Genomic DNA, 20,711 nt, shown 5'->3' with positions numbered 1-20,711 from the left:
GAAGGCTGTCATCAATTCCATCTACTTCTGGAAAGACCGACGCTGAGGCAATATAGTCCTCGTTATGTCAGACAACTCTGGTGGTGACCTATCTCCTCAAACATTGGGGCACCAAATCACCCAACCTGCGTATTTTGATTTGGTAGTTTCTAAATTGGTGCATCAATCTCCATATTAATGTACAAATAATGCACATTCCCAGCATACTCAATGACCTTGCCAACACCTTATTCAGGAAAGGTCAAGTACTTCACACGGGATGGTCTCTCTATCAACTGGTCTTTACTCGGATCTTCACACTTTTGTGGGTGTCCAATGATCAACCTTTCTGCAAAAAGGTGGAATTGCAAGTTACCCACCACCACTTTCCAGTCCCAGTTCTAAAAGCTTGAGCTGTGGATACACTGTCAATCATTTGGGAGTGGTTGTGGGTATTTCCCTACCCCATGGTCCTAAGTTGGCGCTCTACATGTTCGTATTTTGCATAGTGTTAGAATTTTAAAGAAAAAGAATTTCCCTGGGTGTCCTCACTGGTTATATTGGCTATTTAAAAAAGACCTTGTATATCTTAGGTATTGTTCAAAGAACCTTTAATTCACTTTATTTTGGTGTTTGATTGATGGGTGTAATATAGGTTTTAGAGTATACAGCTTGCCCTTGCTCCAGATGTGCACCTTTCGAAAAACTATTAGCTCCACTTGGTTACTTTCACTTCCTGGACTTCAAAGGTAAATTGTATTAAACAAAAGAGCTGATAACTTTTTTTACATTTTATATGTTTGGCAATTCATCCATTGCACATTGAGAAAATTAATTTTCCCTATTTTAATAGGTGTTAAAGATAGTGTACTTTTGAGTAATTCAGGCTGATTTTTTTAGCACAGGGGAGCAGTCATTTTAGAGCACACCTTAATACCAGAAATAATCCAGAAGTTAGAGGGCCAGAAAGGCTTGATGATTCTAATTGCCTCTCTCAAATGGGATAAGTACTAGGGTCACCGATCTACTTAAGTTAGTGATAAAACTGCCCAGATAGATTTGGGCCAACCGGAATTTTCTCAAGCAATCATGGTCATGGGTGTTCCATCCCTGCCAGAACCACATTTTGTTCACTTGGATCTTATCAGGGCAGCCTTACAAGATGTGCAATTTAAACCTTCGATTGTGGAGAGAATCTCAAGCAGGAAGGCCTTCCACTTTGAAGGATTACAAGGGAAAGACACATTTTGGCATCATGGTAGACATCATATTGGGCATGATAAAGACCTGTCAGATCTTTTCACCAATTTTGATCTCAATCAACCTGGGTTTTAACATAGCTCAATTTGAAATAATTCGAGCCTCCAGCCCACATGTCCCTAAAGTTACTACAGTACATTTAAACATGAAATAAATGTGCTGATATATGTACTTAGATGAAATTGCAAAGCATGAAATGCTGAACATAAAGCATTATGAACTGAACATGACAGTTCAGTTTTTAGCTTTTACTGGTCATTGACCAGTAGAGCATATGGGATGCTCTTGTCCATCATCAGTACATCTGTTAGCATGAGTTTATTATTGCTACTCCTCCTAAACTATTTGGAGGACTGCCTTGAACTTTGCACACATTCATCCCTTGGTCTAGTTGGTCCTAAATTAAAAGGTTCCTTCTCCGACATCCAGGATGGCACCAAAGTGGTCATCTTAAAATCTTATCACTGCTCCTCCTGAATGGATGGTCACATCATCATGGGGTTTTCACCAGAAGACTTCTTTTGATATCCTGCTGGTCCTGAATAAAAAATCGTGCTCATCTGACATCCAGTTTGACCACCATTCAAACCATTTTAAACACTTTTTATTGCAATTGTACCTGAACAGAAAGTAGAGTTTTTCAGTTGTTCATAAATGAAATGGAGCTGATCTGATGCCTAATACGGCCACCACAACAGCCTTCTTAAAAATCCTGTTATTGCTTCTCCTCCTAAATGAAAAATCATATCTTGAAAATATTGTTACCTGTATTCCTCTTCAAAAGAATTGGCTAAAAGTGCAAAAGGAAAGATTTTTGCAGGAAAAATACAGGAGATGACTTGAAACATTTTCAAAACAGCCATGGAAAAACCATTTGTGATGGGCTGTAAGTTAAATACTCCTACATAGAAGAATCTAGAATATCAGAAGCCGTGTGTGACCATCGTAGAAATGGGTTGACAAAAGCAGAATATCAAACAGAAAAGTATGGAAAGAAATTCTATTGAAATGCCACTTTGTTTTTTCAATATTTTTTTGAAAGAGATAAGACAGGAAAAAGAACAGAAACACTGAAATGAATCAGTTAATGCCATTTAATCTTATATTACTTACATTTTTGACGTGCAGATTTGACTTAATGTATGTATGTAACGTTCAGAAAGGAAAACACAGGCATCATATCATGAGACATCACATTTAATTTTAAGCAGCATCATGAGTATCTCCAGTGTGTGAGTCTGATTTTAAGTAGTTTGTGTCCATTTTGAATTGTTAAATGACTATTCTTATTAGTTATTTTTATAAACTTCTTTTCCTTAATTTTACAATACTTAGATATTAATTTTTTTTTTCTTCCAATTTTATCTTTGAGATGGAAAGATTGCAGGTTGTTGATTGTTTTCAGAATTTTAACATGATTTTTATGATTTGTTTGAAAATTTATGTCGTGTTAAGTGTCCATAACAATCAAACTGGTATTTGAGGATCATCCACCAAAAGCAACTTAAGTATACATGTATTTAAAACAAAAGCAATTCTTGATACTTGGGGTTATGTTTTTTCAGAAAAACACAGCACTGAGCTAAATACTTACCCTTTTGTTTTACCCCTCTGTGCTGCACAGTTGATTCATTATAGTGAAATAGCCACTTGAATACAGGATGAATATGCTTTATTAAAGCAAGTTATATAAATTAGCCAAATAATACACCTTAGAGACCGAGTGGTCTAAAGCGCTGTCCGTTGCAGATCACTGCCATCTCACCTTTGTCTGCATGGGTTCGAGTCTAGGATTCGGCAAATGTGGGTATGTGGCTTCTCGTGGGTCGGTGGTTTTTCCTGGGGTTTTCCTGGATTCTTCCTCCATCATTAATACTTACCGCCATGCATAGCCTATCATGTGCTGAAATATGGCGTTAAACCCCACAACAACAACAACAGCAACAACACCTTAGAGAATAACTGGAACATTATGTAATTTACACCTGAAGACAAAAAATAAAGTAAAAATAAAACAAGTAACACTCTAAGTAGATAAATTATAGATAAGATGAGTTAAGACAATATGTAATGTGTACAGTCTTGTGAATGAATCTGATTCATTGTGTCTTTTGGCTTTACTCCAATAAAAACTAACCAAAGCAATTAAATAACTTAAAATGGTATTGCCAAATTAAAGTGCCTGAAAGATTTGTTCTTTTTACGTTATTACATGTATGTGCATTAATTTATGGCATTTAATGTCATTAAGTCACACATTATTTGAAATTTAGCTTTTAATAAAATTTTAATAATACTTCAATCTGATTTCCTCATGAAGGACTAAATTTAGCAAAAGAATCATGAGAATCCATTTTGAAAGATGGCAGGAATTGAACCCAACCCTTTCAGTCCGTCATCTTAACCACAGAGCCTTTACAGCTTCCCTTTTAGGAATCTCAGTCATTTTCAAGTATTGGTCCCATTGGGTAAGACAGCCCCATTAATCCATGCAGACCATAGATTATTTCCTCATGTAGTGTCAAGAAAGTGTATATATTTTAAAGGTGGGACAGTAGGCATTTTTCAAGTTATGATCCAGGGGTTGGTTCCCAGAGGGAAGTGCAAGACACAAGAGCCAATGCTTCTTGCATAAATGGTGGCCTTTTAAGGCCAAGAAAGTATATAAATAAAAATATATTACAATGTTTGAAGACAAGGGAAGAAATGACAAAAATCCAAGCCCTTGCAACTCACATATACAATATTAGACTGTTGCTTAAGTGGTAAGCAAAGTAATCATACTGTTCATTAACGACTGAAAACTGACATTATTTGCCGTGTTCTATATATTTTATTTCAGTGCACCAGAAAATGCAAGCATATTAAAAGGCAAATTCATATATATTGTAAAGGAATCTGCTGTGTTTTAATTTCCTATACTTTTGGTATGGTCTAATAAAAATGAAGATAAGTGACACCAATAGTAATAGACAGTGTATCTCCTTGGTGCCCAAAAGTTTTCTTTACTCGCCATAGCTTCAATACATGTGTGAATTTGCATTCATAAGTTGACACTTATCAGGAAGGTGATGTCAGGGTCACATGGGCCTTTTGTTTGTATAAATGCTTAAATTCTTTGCCATGTACATTGACCTCTGAAGGGCATGCACTTGGGTATGGAAGATGTCTTTTTATTTTGGCATTAAAATGGTCAAGAAAAGGCAGTGGTTCAGAGTCATTGTGGCTTTAAAAAATGGATTTTGCAGAATAGCTTTAATCTTCTTTTAGAGTAAGAATTGTGACCAAATGTTATGGATGGTTGACACTTAGGGTAATAAGGAAACCTATAGTTTCTGTAGTCTGAAGGTCAGAGGTCATGGTCACAATAAATGGGATAAGAAAATAACAGTTTCTGCATGGTAAGTTTGGTTCAAGACCACATGCCTTGACCAGTAATCTCCAAAGTCCACCATGCCTGGTGCCTACATAGAAAATTATTCAAACTGGGGTGTTTGTATAATGTGCCGTTTATGGTACTCTTTAGATTTAATGCTTCAGTTAATCAACCATCTTTTCCGATGTCAGTGAATTGCAAGATGTTTAACTTTACAACGGCAATGGAATCAATATCAGTACAATGATTCTGTGTTAATATCAGTATTATGATTCTGTGTTAATATCAGTATTATGATTCTGTGTTAATATCAGTATTATGATTTTGTGTTAATATCAGTATTATGATTCTGTGCTAATATCAGTATGATGATTCTGTGTTAATATGAGTATTATGATTCTGTGTTAATATCAGTATTATGATTCTGTGTTAATATCAGTATGATGATTCTGTGTTAATATCAGTATTATGATTCTGTGTTAATATCAGTATAATGTTAATATCAGTATTATGATTTGGTATTAATATCAGTATTATGATTCTGTGTTAATATCAGTATGATGATTCTGTGTTAATATCAGTATTATGATTCTGTGTTAATATCAGTATAATTTTAATATCAGTATTATTGTTGTTGTTGTTGTTGTAGGGCTTAACGCCATTTTTCAGCACGCGATTGGCTATACATGGCGGCCAGTATTAATGGTGGAGGAAGAACCCGGGAAAACCCCGGAAAGAACCACCGACCCACGAGAAGCTACTGGCAGGCTTTCTCACATACCCACATTAGCCGAATCCGAGACTCGAACCCACGCAGACAGAGGTGAGATGGCAGTGATCCGTATATCAGTATTATGATTTGGTATTAATATCAGTATTATGATTCTGTGTTAATATCAGTATTATGATTCTGTGTTAATATCAGTATTATGATTTTGTGTTAGTATCGGTATTATGATTGTTTTAATATCAGTATGATGATTCTCCGTTGATATCAGTATTATAATTCTGTGTTAATCTGATTAAAACTGAGATCTCAGACATAACACATCTGACAGGCAATTTTGACATTTGGAATTCACAGTCCTCTTATTTTTAGTGGTCTGTTAGATAGAGTTGCCTTTCATGTTGAGAACAAGTTATCATTAGTAATGATATGATCAGAATGATGTTTTCCACTTTCAGAAATATGGTAGCTGTAATTTGATTGGTTAATCAGAAGGTTAACAGAGCATGCCCATGAGCTCTATTTATGTTAAGCATATAGTGTTTTTAATCTGATTGGATTCTGTAAGTTATTTGTCGCAGTTGTTTTAAAGTCAGATGCAGAGAAATATACTGGTGTGCAGTCTAGATGGTATGCTGCAGAACTGCTGTATCTAGTTCCATTCATTTTCAATTTACCTCAACTTCTGAGTGACAGATAACAGATTGTTTCTTAAGCCATCTCATGACTCGAATTAATATGATTTCATTTAAGTAGGCAAAGTCAGAATAGTCAATTTAAAAAAGGAAATAAACACCCATGTATATTGCTTAAGGTAAAAAATATAATCCAAAAATATACATAATTTTTTCTGTAAATTATGTTCATTTTTTTAAATTATTTCTTGCATTTTAGTATAATGATGGAGGCCCTTTAAAATGATGTAAAAAAAGCATTGCAAACTCTTGTAAGAGAATCAGCTGATAATTTTAATTGATTTAATTTATATAAATTTTTACGTACATATGCTGTAAATTTCAATGACCTTATGTCATTGAAAAAAAAATCATAAATATGGTTTATGCATTTTATCATAATGCCTAACTTTGACAAAAAATGTCCATTTTTTCCAGATTTCAACAGAAGGTATGATAGAACAATCAAGCATTTATTGGATGGTTTGAGAGTCTTCATGCGACTTCTGTCCCCAGAAGAATATGAAAAGTTCATTGAATCTTTACATTGTAAGTCACTGCCATGTAAAATCATGTCTTTGTACCCAGTTTCTAGTAGATCTATAATAATACAGGAATAGATATGGTTCTGAATCTTTGCTCGTAAACTGAGTAACAGAAAGAAGCAAAAGGAACAAGATTTTTAAAACTTAACAGATTATTTAATTCTGTAAACTTTATATATTAAATTTTAAGAGAAACATACAGTATAATGAATTGAATCCAAATTTATCCTAAACAGTTCTACACAAGTAAAAAAAAATCAAGTGTTCTGAATGCATCCCAGGTCCTTGAATGTGCTATGTGCTAACAGTGTTGACGTATCACAATGGCATTGTCCAGAACTCCTCTGAATAAATTCACAATAATCCCAGAATAATATTTTAGCCCAGAGTCAATGAGTACTTTGTAATTTCAATGAATAATCCAAAAAATGTTTCCTCTCAGATTATCTAAACACAAAATTAAACAAATCTGCAGACGGATATTAAAATAAAAACATTGGAAATAAGAATGAATTAATTGTCCACCTCTTCATTATAATATATGCACCCATACAGCTCTGCATTACAGTATTGTCCTACTCAGTGTTGCAGTACTTTCTATGAGACTTGTGTCACAATACCCCACAGTGTAACAGAACCTACCATAATTGAACCATCAAATAGGAAATCACCTCAAATTTTTTAATTAGTTCATTATTATGATATGATTTTAAAACTTGTCAACACATATTTATTTATAGCTCCTATGCAATCTACAGGCTTGAACCAAAAGTAAAAGGCATGATATAGATATACGTAACAATGTACCAAGTTTATAGTAGAGCTAGAATGCTACAGGAATACATTTACCGAGTTTATAGTAGAGCTAGAATGATACAGGAATACATGTACCAAGTTTATAGTAGTGCTAGAATGATACAGGAATACATGTACCAAGTTTATAGTAGAGCTAGAATGATACAGGAGTACATGTACCAAGTTTATAGTAGAGCTAGAATGATACAGGAATACATGTACCAAGTTTATAGTAGAGATAGAATGATACAGGAATACATGTACCAAGTTTATAGTTGAGATTTAATGGTACAGGAGTACATGTACCAAGTTTATAGTAGAGCTAGAATGATACAGGAATACATGTACCAAGTTTATAGTAGAGCCAGAATGATACAGGAATACATGTACCAAGTTTATAGTGGAGCTAGAATGATACAGGAGTACATGTACCAAGTTTATAGTAGAGCTAGAATGATACAGGAATACATGTACCAAGTTTCTAGTAGAGATAGAATGGTACATGAATACATGTACCAAGTTTCTAGTGGAACGTGAATGGTACAGGAATACTTGATCCAGGTTTCTACTACAGTGAGAATGCTACTGGAATACATATGAAATACTCTCCAGTAACAGGGTAATTTAGGGTTACATAGTTAGTAAAATTTAATTGATAATTTCAGGCTTTGAGTGGTACTCCTTTATAGGTATATGCATAAATGATATGTTCTGGAAATATCAAAATAACTCAGCAACAGATAATGCTATGACAGCCAGTTTTGATGTGTGGGTATCATGGACATTTTTTTGACAAAAAACTTGATATTTTCTTCGTTAGAGATAATAGCAGAGTTGTTAAAATACGCCCAATAGATCCTTAATCTTTGATTAAACATGTATTGGCAATAAAAAGTGGTTTTACTACATTTATGCTATGATTGCGTTTTTGTAATGGACATTACACCATCGTTTGATGGGCACTGTAGTTGGCCATGATAAGGACACCTCATTTGAGAAAACTTAGTTAAATTGTATAAATTTACAGATATCATAGGGCTGCTCTGGTGGTCTTTTGGTTCGAGCATCCACCTCAGATGCAGGAGGTCGAACCCTGGCTGAATCATACCACATGATCTTGTGTAAATAAGTAACACTCAACCATGATAATATGTAAATTAGTAACACTCAACCATATGATCTTATGTAAATTAGTAACACTCAGCCATATGATATAATGTAAATTAGTAACACTCAACCATATGATATTATGTAAATCAGTAACACTAACCCATATGATCTAATGTAAAGTAGTAACACTCAACTATATGATATAATGTAAATTAGTAATACTCAACCATATGATATGTAAATTAGTAACACTGAACCATATGATATAATGTAAATTAGTAACACTCAACCAAATGATATTATGTAAATTAGTAATACTCAACCATATGATATAATGTAAATTAGTAATACTCAACCAAATGATATTATGTAAATTAGTAATACTCAACTATATGATATAATGTAAATTAGTAACACTCAACCAAATGATATTATGTAAATTAGTAATACTCAACCATATGATATAATGTAAATTAGTAATGCTCAAACCATATGATCTTATATAAATAAGTATCACATCAACTATATGATCTTATGTAAATTAGTAACACTTAACCATATGATATAATGTAAATTAGTAACATTCAACCATATGATATTATCAAACGTGAATTTTCTCCGTTTTAAAGTGGGATTCTGCTTTTCTCCTAACTTGAATCAGATTTTTCTTGTTGATGTACTTGGGTGTTTATTTTACAGATTGTTATAAAAAGAGAGAAGTATAATATAATTGCTGCAAAAATTGAGAAATTATTGTGACTTAATTACGATGTGAACACTGACATGCACATGAAATTACTTAAGCACCAATAGTATTGGAGAACAAATTCGTGTGACAATAAATATTGTGAAATTATTCAAGTTAAGTTGAACATTTTTGTTAAGTTTGTTAATTTTTCAAATGATTATTTTGTTATATATTATGATCATAAGTTGCACCAGGAGCAACTTTTTAAGATTGTAAAATGCATTTTTGGCAGGGGGCCAAAGGCCCCCTGGACCACTGGATCAGGGGTGCTGCCAATCAAGAAAACACTGAGGGAGGACCCCCAAATCCCCCTTTAAAATTTCCAGCTTTTTTTGTGGAATACCAGAATCATGTCTGTATTATGTAAATTAGTAACACTCGACCATCCAAGTCATCAGTATTCTCAGTATTTTGGTTTTGCAAGCAAATGTAGCTTTAATTAAAATATGTATTGATGGTTGTACTTGCAGATGAGTATGAACTCAAGAATGAAATCCGAAGTTTGCAGATTTTCCGGGACAATGGCCTGACCCTGTTGCGACAAATCAAACTTTTCACCATTCTACGAACACAGCATGAACAACAGCGGGAACAACGGCATTTGTTGAATGATGTTCTTATGCATCTGAAGGTACATTATTTCATTTTACAAATGGTATTCCTGTTGATATAAAAAGTACAACCAGTTATGGGTGACGCTGCTACGATCGACCACCTTTCATTTATGACCTCAGTAGTAATGCATGGATTGATTTCATTATTGAAATGCAGTGTCATGAATGACCACATATTGAATGAAACCAGTGACCATGATGTCTTGGAAAAATATGCCTACTGACACTGCTATGAATGACCGCATCACAAAAATGGGGATAAATACCACTTACCTTTTTTAAATCTTTATTAACATTGACCATTTGTACTCTTTTACTAATGACTGTTTGTACTGTTATATTAAAAAAACACATAGGCTGGTTACTGAATACAGAAATTTTATAGGTTTTAATTTGGAAAAATAAGGTCAACAGCAGTGAGTGCATTGTTGAAGAAATTCCATTTGTAGTAGACAAAGCTGCATGATGTGCATTGAAAGTGCATGGTGTGATGTGGGGCCCCGAGTGGCTGAGTGGTCTAAAGCGCTCTCCGTTACGGATCACTGCCATCTCACCTCTGTCAGCATGGGTTCGAATCTCAGATTCGGCCAAAATGGGTATGTGAGAAAGCATGCCAGTAGCTTCTCGTGGGTCGGTGGTTCTTTCCAAGGTTTTCCTGGGTTCTTCCTCCACCATTAATACTGGCCGCCATGTAGAGCCTATCATGTGCTGAAAAATGGCGTTAAACCCTACAACAACAAAAAAAGCATGGTGTGATGCAGATGCTCAAGTCAGTAATAATAGATGTTGGTACATCTCTAATGTACACAAAATGCAAGGTACCATCCACAGTAACTGGTAAAATTTTAAAATAATGAGGATAAAACTACAGTGCCAAAAAATATCTTTTTTGTAGTCTAAGTAGAATATAGACTTTATCATTGTCTGTTAAATATATGACACACATTCTGAAATAATGCAGTCTGAAAAAATGGCTTTGTAATATTTTTGCAAAATTCATATCTAAATTCAGTGGTTTGATTATGTCTGCCTTAGTAAGAAAAATGTGAAGACTTGTAAGGAGTGAAATATTGTCTGTCAGTGTAAGGAATCTGATCTCAGAGTATTATGTAAAACTGCTTTTGACCATAGAAATTAGCCGAAGCCTAAAAATAATTGATTTTCAAATCTATCAGTGACATGCATTCATGTTTCTTTCTATTTTTGCTCATCATTCATCATTCTGTGATTGCATCTTTACTTTGGGGTTTTGTTTCAAAGTGAATTCATCATATCATTTGCATTCATTCTGTATTGTGTGTGCCTTCCATTTTCATTTCACTGGTAAAATTATGTGTTTCTGAGTCTGTACATGTTACATTAGGAACATGGTTCTTGTAGACAGAATGGATGAAGTAGAGTCTAGCAGTTGTCCCAAAGACCAAAGTTTATTTTGGTTGTGATGCAAACTAGGTTGCATGATTCCATCTGGATGAAATACAAGTCCATTCCAGGATATTTTGCTTGATGCTGCTTCACATATAGATTTGTGTTAACTGGAGGCAAAGTGCTTTGCACAAGGGCATGTCAGCAGTGGTAGGACTGGAATCTGCATCCACATTTTCCGATTGCTTGCCACAAGGGCAGGTCAGGAATGGTAGCACTGGAATCTGCATCCACATTTTCCAATTGCTTGCCACAAGGGCAGGTCAGCAGTGGTAGGACTTGAACCTGCATCAACATTTTCCCAATGCTTGCCACAAGGGCAGGTCAGCAGTGGTAGGACTGGAATCTGCATCCACATTTTGCCATGGCTTGCCAGAAGGTTGGGTTGTCCTGTTATGTAGATATTGACAGTAACTTCCTTTTTTGCTACGTTGTGAACTACTGTCCTGTTTGGTATATAATACATTGCAGTCTAAGTGGATTGTGTGAGATCTGTGACCTCTAGACTACTGTGTTCTGTGGTCTTGTACTGCATCATTCACTGATCTCTTTTATTTCAGGATGAAGTAGCATGCCAGAGCTGGTTACAGAGACAGGCAGCCCTAGACACCATGGGTAAAGGATTGCCTGCGAATCTACCCACAGCACGTATGTCTTATTTGAACTTGTTTGCATTGATAGGTGGAGAGATGTAGGTGTTAACTTTCAAATTTCAAGCAGCCGTGAACAATGGTAGGTAGAATTAAACATTGTTTGGCTACAGATTCAGTCAAGGATGTACCTTTTCAACCATGAAGCAACTCTGTCAGAATAAAACTCCATAACTTTCACTTGTACTAATTTTGCAGCTCATCAGAGATGGGGAAGAAAAAAAACTAGTAAAAAGATTGCACTGCAAAGCTGATCCTTCAGTGTTTATTCCCATCAGAGTCACACCAAATCACACATCCCAACATTGTGTGAAGATCTGTAAAAGTCATGATTTTCAGTGGTAAAAAGAACCTAAGCTAAGTGAAATCAGAGATATTTCATGACAGTTATATCCCAAATAGAACATACATGTAGAGTAATTGGACAATAAGTGAACACATATTGCAATAAATAAATTCACTGAAAATTTGGCGAATGTGTAAAAACTGAGCTTGAATAAAATGAACAGTTTCTTGTGCACATGGCAGGTCAAAACTTAAATTCAGCCCTCAACCACAAATATATTTCTGCACTTGAATAATCCATTTGTGGGTAGAACATGAAATCATGAATTTTGACAAAACTCTCAGTAATAAGGGTGAAATATGGAGATAAAGTCTGGATATCTCTTCACTCAAAAATTTACCTTGTGGCCAATCATATGAAACTATTTGGTGCTACTTTAACACCTTCTACAGTGCTCCCTCATATAATACTATTCATGGGTGCATTAAAAGTTACATGCATTGAAGGTGCCTTACACAGAGGGATGTTCCAACAAGTGACATGCATTGAAGATCCCTTATATTGAGGGATGTTCCAACAAGGCTGTGTCATAATATTCAGTCCAAAAAAAGACATTAATTTGGTACTTAACAGACAATGATGATTTTTTTTATCTCCATTTTAAAGCAAAATTCTGCTGTTATCCTGGCCTGAATCCGATTTCCACCATATGATTTATTTCTGTGAACTCTAATCCAGATTTGAAATAACGGACTGTACAAACTCATTCCACAATAATTTAACCAATCCTTGCAATAGTAATCTTTCCTTTGGTTACTTAAAAAACACTATAAACTATGGATAGGGAATATTTTAGATGAAACTAATGAAAACTAATTTACTGTTCAGCCTTATATCGGTATGCGTGCAAGACGCACTAGATTGTGTCGCTTTCAAAACTGTTCCATTGTTTCAATTTATTTTGAAAATTCCTGTTAATACAGGTAAAAAGAATCAATCCTGGCTTCCCTGTGTCGGCAGACTTTATACAAAAAAAGATGAAAGAAATCAGCACACTTAAAGAATCCAAAGGAACCAGACTTGACTTCCTTTTGTCGGCCAACTTCAGAAGAAAAAAATCAGCACACTAAAAAGATACCAAAGTCAATTTTTCGGGGTTGGTTTGCACTGTAATAAAATAACCTATGTATTTTGATATCCTGTCGGTTAGTTTAAACAATGAGTTTATTGCTCCATGCCAGCTGTGTTTATTACCCAGGATTCTATTTGTTTGCCATATGTAATCATAATGGATGATTGCAGGGCAAATATTATACACAATAATAACTTGCTTTAATAATACCTTTGTAACCCATGCTAGCAAAAAGATTATCATTTGCACTCACATTGAATGTATTTTAAAATAATGATTTTTTTTGTTTGTTTGCGAGATACTGACTTATTGTTAACCTGGATAGAATACAATCTGGGCCAGTTTGCAATAAGTAACTTATCATGCATAAATGGCAGGTGCCTTCAAGCAGTCGGGTGATAACTTTCATCTCATTTGCGATTTTGTTCTTTGACATAAGCGATACACACTACACTAAGGATGCATACGCAAGCCAGCATCCGCAACATATACGGATTTTGTGGATATATATTTTAAAAAAATAATTTTCGCATAATGAAAAAAAAAGGAATATATGATAACAATGCAATGTTAATTTCTTTCATTTTATTTTCAAACAAGTGTATGCTTATCAGTTTATTTTGTACAGTGAGTGTGTATGTGTGTGTGAGGGGGCACAAATTAAACACAAAATTGTTTCCTTTCTAATTTGTACAGAATAATGGAGCAAATATGATTGATGATATTGACCAGTAATGACAAACTTTCAATTTATGCGCGCAAACACTAAGACACCTTGAAAAATAAAAACAATAAAATTAACTGGTAAGAGCATCATATTGCAGCAACTAAATACTGACAAAATGCTCAACATTATTCTCTCTCTCTCTTTCATGTGTAATCTAGTATGTATTGTATGCAGCTGTCTTACAACGTGAAGCCTAAAATTAAGTATATTTGTTATAATATCTCATGTACACTACCCTTAGCAAAATGTATACGTATTATGTAGAATATTATCTGCTACATATTTTTATTTTATAAATGATTATTGATAATTTGACTGGACAACATAAATTGAGAATGTCGTTGTGCAGATGTATATATTTCTTAGGATAAAAAAATATATATAAATATTTTAATTAGAACAAGCAAGATATGTCAGTCTGTGTTTTCTCTCATAAATATGTATGTTACGAAGTATGATTATTTTCTTTCAAAGAATATCAAAATAGTTTGTTTAAATTTAGTTTTTTCCCCTAAAACCTATCTTACATAGCATCTACTTTTTTGTTTAAGAAAAAGAATGTACAAACTATTGTTAAGTTTGGCCGAATTGTATTTCAAGTTGGGCTGAATTGTCTTTGGGCCAAATTCACTATAATCCAGCATAAATGATACAAATTTCCCATCCCACCCCTATTCAATCCAAAGATTAAATGCACTTTTTCTGGTCAACATGGTTTTTCAGAAAAAGAAAGAATGCTTTTTCCCCATCGTCACTCTTTTGGTTACATCCGTATGCAACACAGTGCACCATATTTGCTGTACAAAAAGCATGATCATACGCTATATCACATAGACATTTACTTGGGGAAATTAAGCACTTGAATGGCTAGGTTGAATAGAAGGGATAAATGTACGTCATATCCAGTTTTGGCACACAGAAACTACCAACTGTTTACGGAGATTGCCGAATATTTTTTTCATTTTATAAAGCAGAGTTTTAAGTCTAATTAAACATTTTTATGGTGTGCATACATAACCAATGGGTTTTGTTTATAACTATAATAATATCACACGTTTGTATAATATAGGTGGCAGGTGACCTTTAAAGAAAGCTGATGGAAGTAAGCATGCCTGCCAAGCATTGCATCACAAATTATCAACTATGTAGCAATCCACAGTTTTGTACTTTGCGTAGGGCTTTAATTTATAAAGAAAAGAATTTCCCAGGTTTTCCTTCTTGTTATCCTAGTTATTTAAAAAAGGCTTTGTATATCTTAGGCATTGTTTGAAGCATTTTTAATTCCCATTTTTTGGTGTATGATTGATGGATGTAATTTGAGTTGTAGAATGTACAGCCTTAGTTCCGTATTATATAAAAAAACTGCTAGGTATGCTTGGTCATTTTCACTTTCTGGACTTAAAGGTAAACTGTTTAAAAAAATGAGCTGTTCACATTTTTTTAAAACTTTTTATATATTTTGTAATTCATTCATTGCATTTTTAGAAGCCAGGTATTGCCTACTCTGGCAAAATTTGTTTCCCCATTTTAATACCTGGTAAAGTTAGTGTAGGGTGATTTTCGAGGACATTGGAACAGTTCTTTTGATTAGATGTTTTTCTTAGATTGTACAAAATTTCCCAAATGTACAGCATGTAAAGAAATTAATATAATCAATCAACAGGGATGTACATTGTAGACGGGCAGTTTTTCTGATGTACGTTGAGATAGACAGGGGTGGGAAGATATATAATATATTTGAATTATTGTATGATTTTTCCCACTTTATGTATCTTTACTTATCTTTAGCTAGACCACTAATACAAACCACAAGAAATGTTACCACTGTTTGTAAAGCTTAAAGTGTGAAATTGACACCTGCCATGGTTGGTTTATGATGTTGAAGTTTTTCGTTATGACTGTTTAGTGCAGTGGTTCTTAACCTTTTTTGGGCAGAGACTCAGATCAGGTGTATGGTGTTAGCCTCGAGACCCATCACCTTCCACCAATCAAATGCAAAAAAGAACACTTGGCTTGGAAATTTCAAATGGAGCAATTACATTAAGATAGGGATGGGTGCCATAGAACCCACTACTGCTGCAATGAAGTCTGTGACAGACTTTATGTGGACTATACATAACATTCTTCTTAAGTCTGAATGCTGGTAATTATAGTGCTTCAGCATTAAATTTTGTCCTTGAAAAGTCTTTGAAGGGCACTTGAAATTTCTGATGAAACATCAGTAGAAATCATGTGTTACTCATGTTCATTCTGTATGTGTTGTATTTAAGACATTTAAGGCATACTGGTGGTGCATCTGTGTTGATGAACACATTTATTGTTCAAGCAGATAAGTATAGAGTTTTGTCATTTTCCTTGTTGTCAAAGGAAATATTGATGTAAGCAGAGTATTTCAATCATGTGACATGTGGTAGTATAGAATTTACATGCAGACTGCATATTATATGTGTTTGAAGGTGTTCATTTACTGTGAAGAAATATGGCTTGTATGTTCAAGATAAATTTTAAGAAAAATCAAGTAAGTGATGTGTGATGTGATTTCGATTTTTAATGTAGCTTTAACAATTTTTCAGCTTGGGTCGGTGGTTCTTTCTGGGGTTTTACTGGGTTCTTCCTCCACCATTAATACTGGTAGCCATGCATAGCCTATCATGTGCTGAAAAATGGCATTAAACCCTACAACAACATAAAACAATTTTTTAGTCATATAGCTACGATGTCTGCAATGTAGCAGTTTATAGTGATGTCTAGCACTGGGGCATCATGCCGCAGACATGTAGCATGATATCCCACCCAATCACATTATCCTGACACCAGCCCGACCAGTCCTAACACTAACCTCTTAATGCTGAACGCCAAGGAAGGCAGCTGTTAGTACCATTTTTGTAAGTCTCTGTTATGACCCGGCTGGGGATTGAACCCACAACCTCCCACATCCGATGTGGACGCTCTAACCACTAGGCCACAAAAAAAATCAAGTAAGAATGACTTAATATGTTTTCCATTTTACAGTATCATACAAACCTAAAACCATAGCCCATACAATTAAAGATGGTAATGGATACACAAATGATTTCCCATACTTCCCTTGATCAAATTTTTTTTTTTTTACCTCCACAGCTAGAAGAGCCGCTGCACCATTGGAGATCATTGGATTACCAGGATATGATAAACTTACCTCCAAGGAGAAAGAGGTACACAGTCAATCATCAAAAACTAGCTTTACCCAGATCTCCTGTTGCACAGTGACCTAGCAGAAAAGGGTTGATATGGTTTGCTTGAGATCAGAAGTAGAATGAATTGTGTAGAACTGTCTCAGTTAGTGCCTTTTGTGACAGCAGATATAACAGGATATTCTCAAAACAATTTGAGGAAAAGTTCACACTCAAAGTCTCCTGGCTTTGACAGTCTATGACTTTAATAAAGCTAGAATCTTATAGACTCCGAAACATCAACAGTCTATGACTTTAATTAGAATAAAGCTAGAATCTCATAGACTCTGAAACATCAACAGTCTATGACTTTAATTAGAATAAAGCTAATGACTTTAATAAAGCTAGAATCTCATAGACTTCAAAACATCCACAGTCTATGACTGTCATAAAGCTAGAACCTCATAGACTCCAAAACATCAACAGTCTCTGACTTTTATCAAGCTAGAATCTCAAAGACTTCAAATCATCCACAGTCTATGACTTTTATCAAGCTTGAATCTCATAGACTCCAAAACATCAACAGTCTCTGACTTTTATAAAGTTAGAATCTCATAGACTTCAAAGCATCCACAGTCTATGACTTTAATAAAGCTAGAATCTCATAGACTTCAAAGCATCAACAGTCTATGACTTTAATAGCTAAAATCTCATAGTCTCTAAAACATCAACAGCCTATGACTTTAATAGCTAAAATCTCATAGTCTCTAAAACATCAACAGCCTATGACTTTAATAAAGCTAGAACCTCATAGACTCCAAAACATCAACAGTCTATGACCTTAATAAAGCTAGAATCTTATAGACTCCAAAACATCAACAGTCTATGACCTTAATAAAGCTAGAATCTCATAGACTTCAAAACATCAACAGTCTTTGACTTTAATTAGAATAAAGCTACAAACACATAGACTCCAAAACATCAACAGTCTATGACTTTAATTAGAATAAAGCTACAAACACATAGACTCCAAAACATCAACAGTCTGTGACTTTAATAAAGCTCGAATCTCATAGACTTCAAAACATCAACAGTCCTTGACTTTTATAAAGCTAAAATCTCAAAGACTCTAAAACATCAGCAGTCTTTGACTTTAATTAGAATAAAGCTATTACCTCAAAGATCCAAACTTACAGCCTACAGCTTTAATTAGAATAAATCTGGAATCTCAGTCTCCAAACTTGAACATTCTATAAGCTTATTTATAATCAATCAAGAATCTCAAAGTCTTAACCATCAACAATCTGCAACTTTAATTAGAATAAAGCTAGAATCTCATTCTCAAAGCATCAATAGTCTATGCCTTTAATTAGAATAAAGTGCAAATCTAAGTCTACAAACTTCAATAGTCTATGCCTTTAATTAGAATAAGGTGCAAATCTAAGTCTACAAACTTCAACAGTCTATGACTTTAATAAGAATAAAGCTAGAATCTCAGAGTCTCCAAACTTAACAGTCTGTAAGCTTATTTTTACAGCTAGAATCGCATAACTTTATGTACTGTTTCTTTTCTTAGATTGCCAGATAGCCATATTTCCATGACATGGAAGCATCCTAAGAATCTCATCCAAATTTAGGGTTTTGAGATTGTTTAAAGTTTCATGCTCAAAAATGTTTGAGAATGCAGGGCCTGGATATCATCTGCTTACAGTTGGGTACATGTAATACATGTGAAAACAGTAATTTGTATCCCCTGCACCTTTCTAAGAAACATACTGTTTTGTCGCACAAGTTCATCAACTTTGTTCAGCATATAGATTTAAAATCAAGGGATAATATTTGAGTTTTCCATAGATTTGCATATCAGTTTTCTAATTTTGATCTGGGATGGAGGGAGTGGCAGATACTTTTGCATAACTGTATTAAGTTCAGTGATATACAATTATTTATTATTTAATGAGTTTTGTGGAGATATATCCAGGTTTCATTTGTTTAATCACTTAAGATGCTACAGATGTTCAAATTAAAACTATTGAAGAAAAACCTTTCGGTTGAGATATTGCCCCAGGTCAGATATATAAAATTATTGAGCTTCTTGCCTTATATGAACAGTTACTCAGGATGAACAATTGAATACTTGTATTATTCAAGACCAGCACATGGTCTTGCATGTAGATGGGAGTTAAATGTTTGTGGGTGGAGATGAATATAATTGAGAAAGGTACCATGACATGCAACCATGCTTCCTAATTCTAGTTTTTCTGTGACTATACAAACTGTAATAAAACAGAAATTCATGGCAGCAAAAAGTGTGTCATCTGGAATTAATAAATAGTGTAGGAGGCACAATTTGCCATCTAGGATTAAAAAATATTATAGTAGACGAAAGAGTTCAAATCTAAATTTGATTGGCTTTCTCATTGAAGTTGTTAAAAAGTTCATATGACGTGAGAATCTCATCGGTTTTAAATTAGGAATCTGTGACCCAGAATATAGGAATTTATCCAGGATGCAGTAGACCATGAATATTATGAGCACAGAGATACAAGAAATGTATAGTTAGTGATAAATTAATTTGCAAACCTGATTGGGCAAAATATATTCAATTTAATAAAGATATAACAAATTAGGGATGAAACTGAGTAATTTTGAGGCAATCTTGAAAGTTTTGTGTTATTGTACTTTATTCTGTAATTTGAATTTAATTTTTTGCCAACCATTCATTTCTTAATATTTGTTAAATTTTCTCCAGACTTTTGACAGTAAAATCTAACTTTCTTATCATGCAAAATCACTTTAATTTGATGACTGAAGACTATCAGTGTAATTTGTTTTTTTCAGCTCTGTGCCACAGTCAGGTTGGTTCCAGAGGCATATCTGGAATTTAAAAGCCTTCTGATGAATGAGTGTCAAAAATATGGCTGTTTGAAGTTGGCTCAGGCTCGTCAGCTGATTAAAATAGATGTCAACAAGACTCGAAAAATCTATGATTTTCTGTGCACTGAAGGTGTTCTGAATAAAGATCCTCTGTGATATTTTATTGTGTGGGATTTTTCTTTGTTTGGCCAAATGCCTAATGTGTTACCCATACTTGTTCTTGTTAGTCTTTGCATCTGTCTGTGCTATACAACATAAAGTGTTGCCCTTCTTTGTCCTTGCTCCGTCTGTGTTATATATCATAAAGTGTTGCCCTTCTTTGTCCTTGCATCGGTATGTTTTATGGATCAGAAAGTGTTGTTCTTGTTTGTCTGTGCATCTGTCTGTGCTATACAACATAAAGTGTTGTCCTTGTTTGTCCATGCATCTGTCTGTGTTGTGGATCATAAAATGTTGTCCTTGTTTGTCCATGCTTCTGTTGTGCTATACAGCATAATGTGTTGCCCTTTGTCATTGCATCTGTGCTATACATATAAAGTGTTGCCCTTGTTTGTCCTTTCATTTATTTATGGCATACATGACTCAGTTTTCGCCTTATATTTTCCTTGCATTTGTCCATGCTGTACATCATGAA

The 20,711-nt window shown here is 34.3% G+C and overlaps 1 protein-coding gene across 4 annotated transcripts in view; it reads left to right on the top strand.

Moving 5' to 3' along the window:
• Nucleotides 1-20,235, top strand: part of LOC149777518 (transcriptional adapter 2-alpha-like) — a 46,022-nt gene extending 25,787 nt beyond the window's left edge. For 3 of the 4 annotated variants that reach the window (XM_089942105.1, XM_089942107.1, XM_089942106.1), the window contains exons 9-13: nt 6,455-6,565; nt 9,685-9,845; nt 11,814-11,901; nt 17,169-17,242; nt 20,042-20,235. In XM_089942105.1, coding sequence (XP_089798231.1) covers nt 6,455-6,565; nt 9,685-9,845; nt 11,814-11,901; nt 17,169-17,242; nt 20,042-20,233 — 626 coding nt within the window. In that variant the 3' untranslated portion in view covers nt 20,234-20,235. The remainder of the gene's footprint in view (nt 1-6,454; nt 6,566-9,684; nt 9,846-11,813; nt 11,902-17,168; nt 17,243-20,041) is intronic. The other variant, XM_089942109.1, reaches the window with a different exon arrangement.
• Nucleotides 20,236-20,711: the final 476 nt, after the last annotated feature.

The sequence above is a fragment of the Sinohyriopsis cumingii genome, chromosome 18, assembly GCF_028554795.1.
Source record: "Sinohyriopsis cumingii isolate HCF-2022 chromosome 18, ASM2855479v2, whole genome shotgun sequence".
NCBI classification, from domain to species: domain Eukaryota; kingdom Metazoa; phylum Mollusca; class Bivalvia; order Unionida; family Unionidae; genus Sinohyriopsis; species Sinohyriopsis cumingii.
The sequence above is the reverse complement of the archived record's forward strand: the minus strand, read 5'-3'. Positions and strand labels throughout refer to the sequence as shown.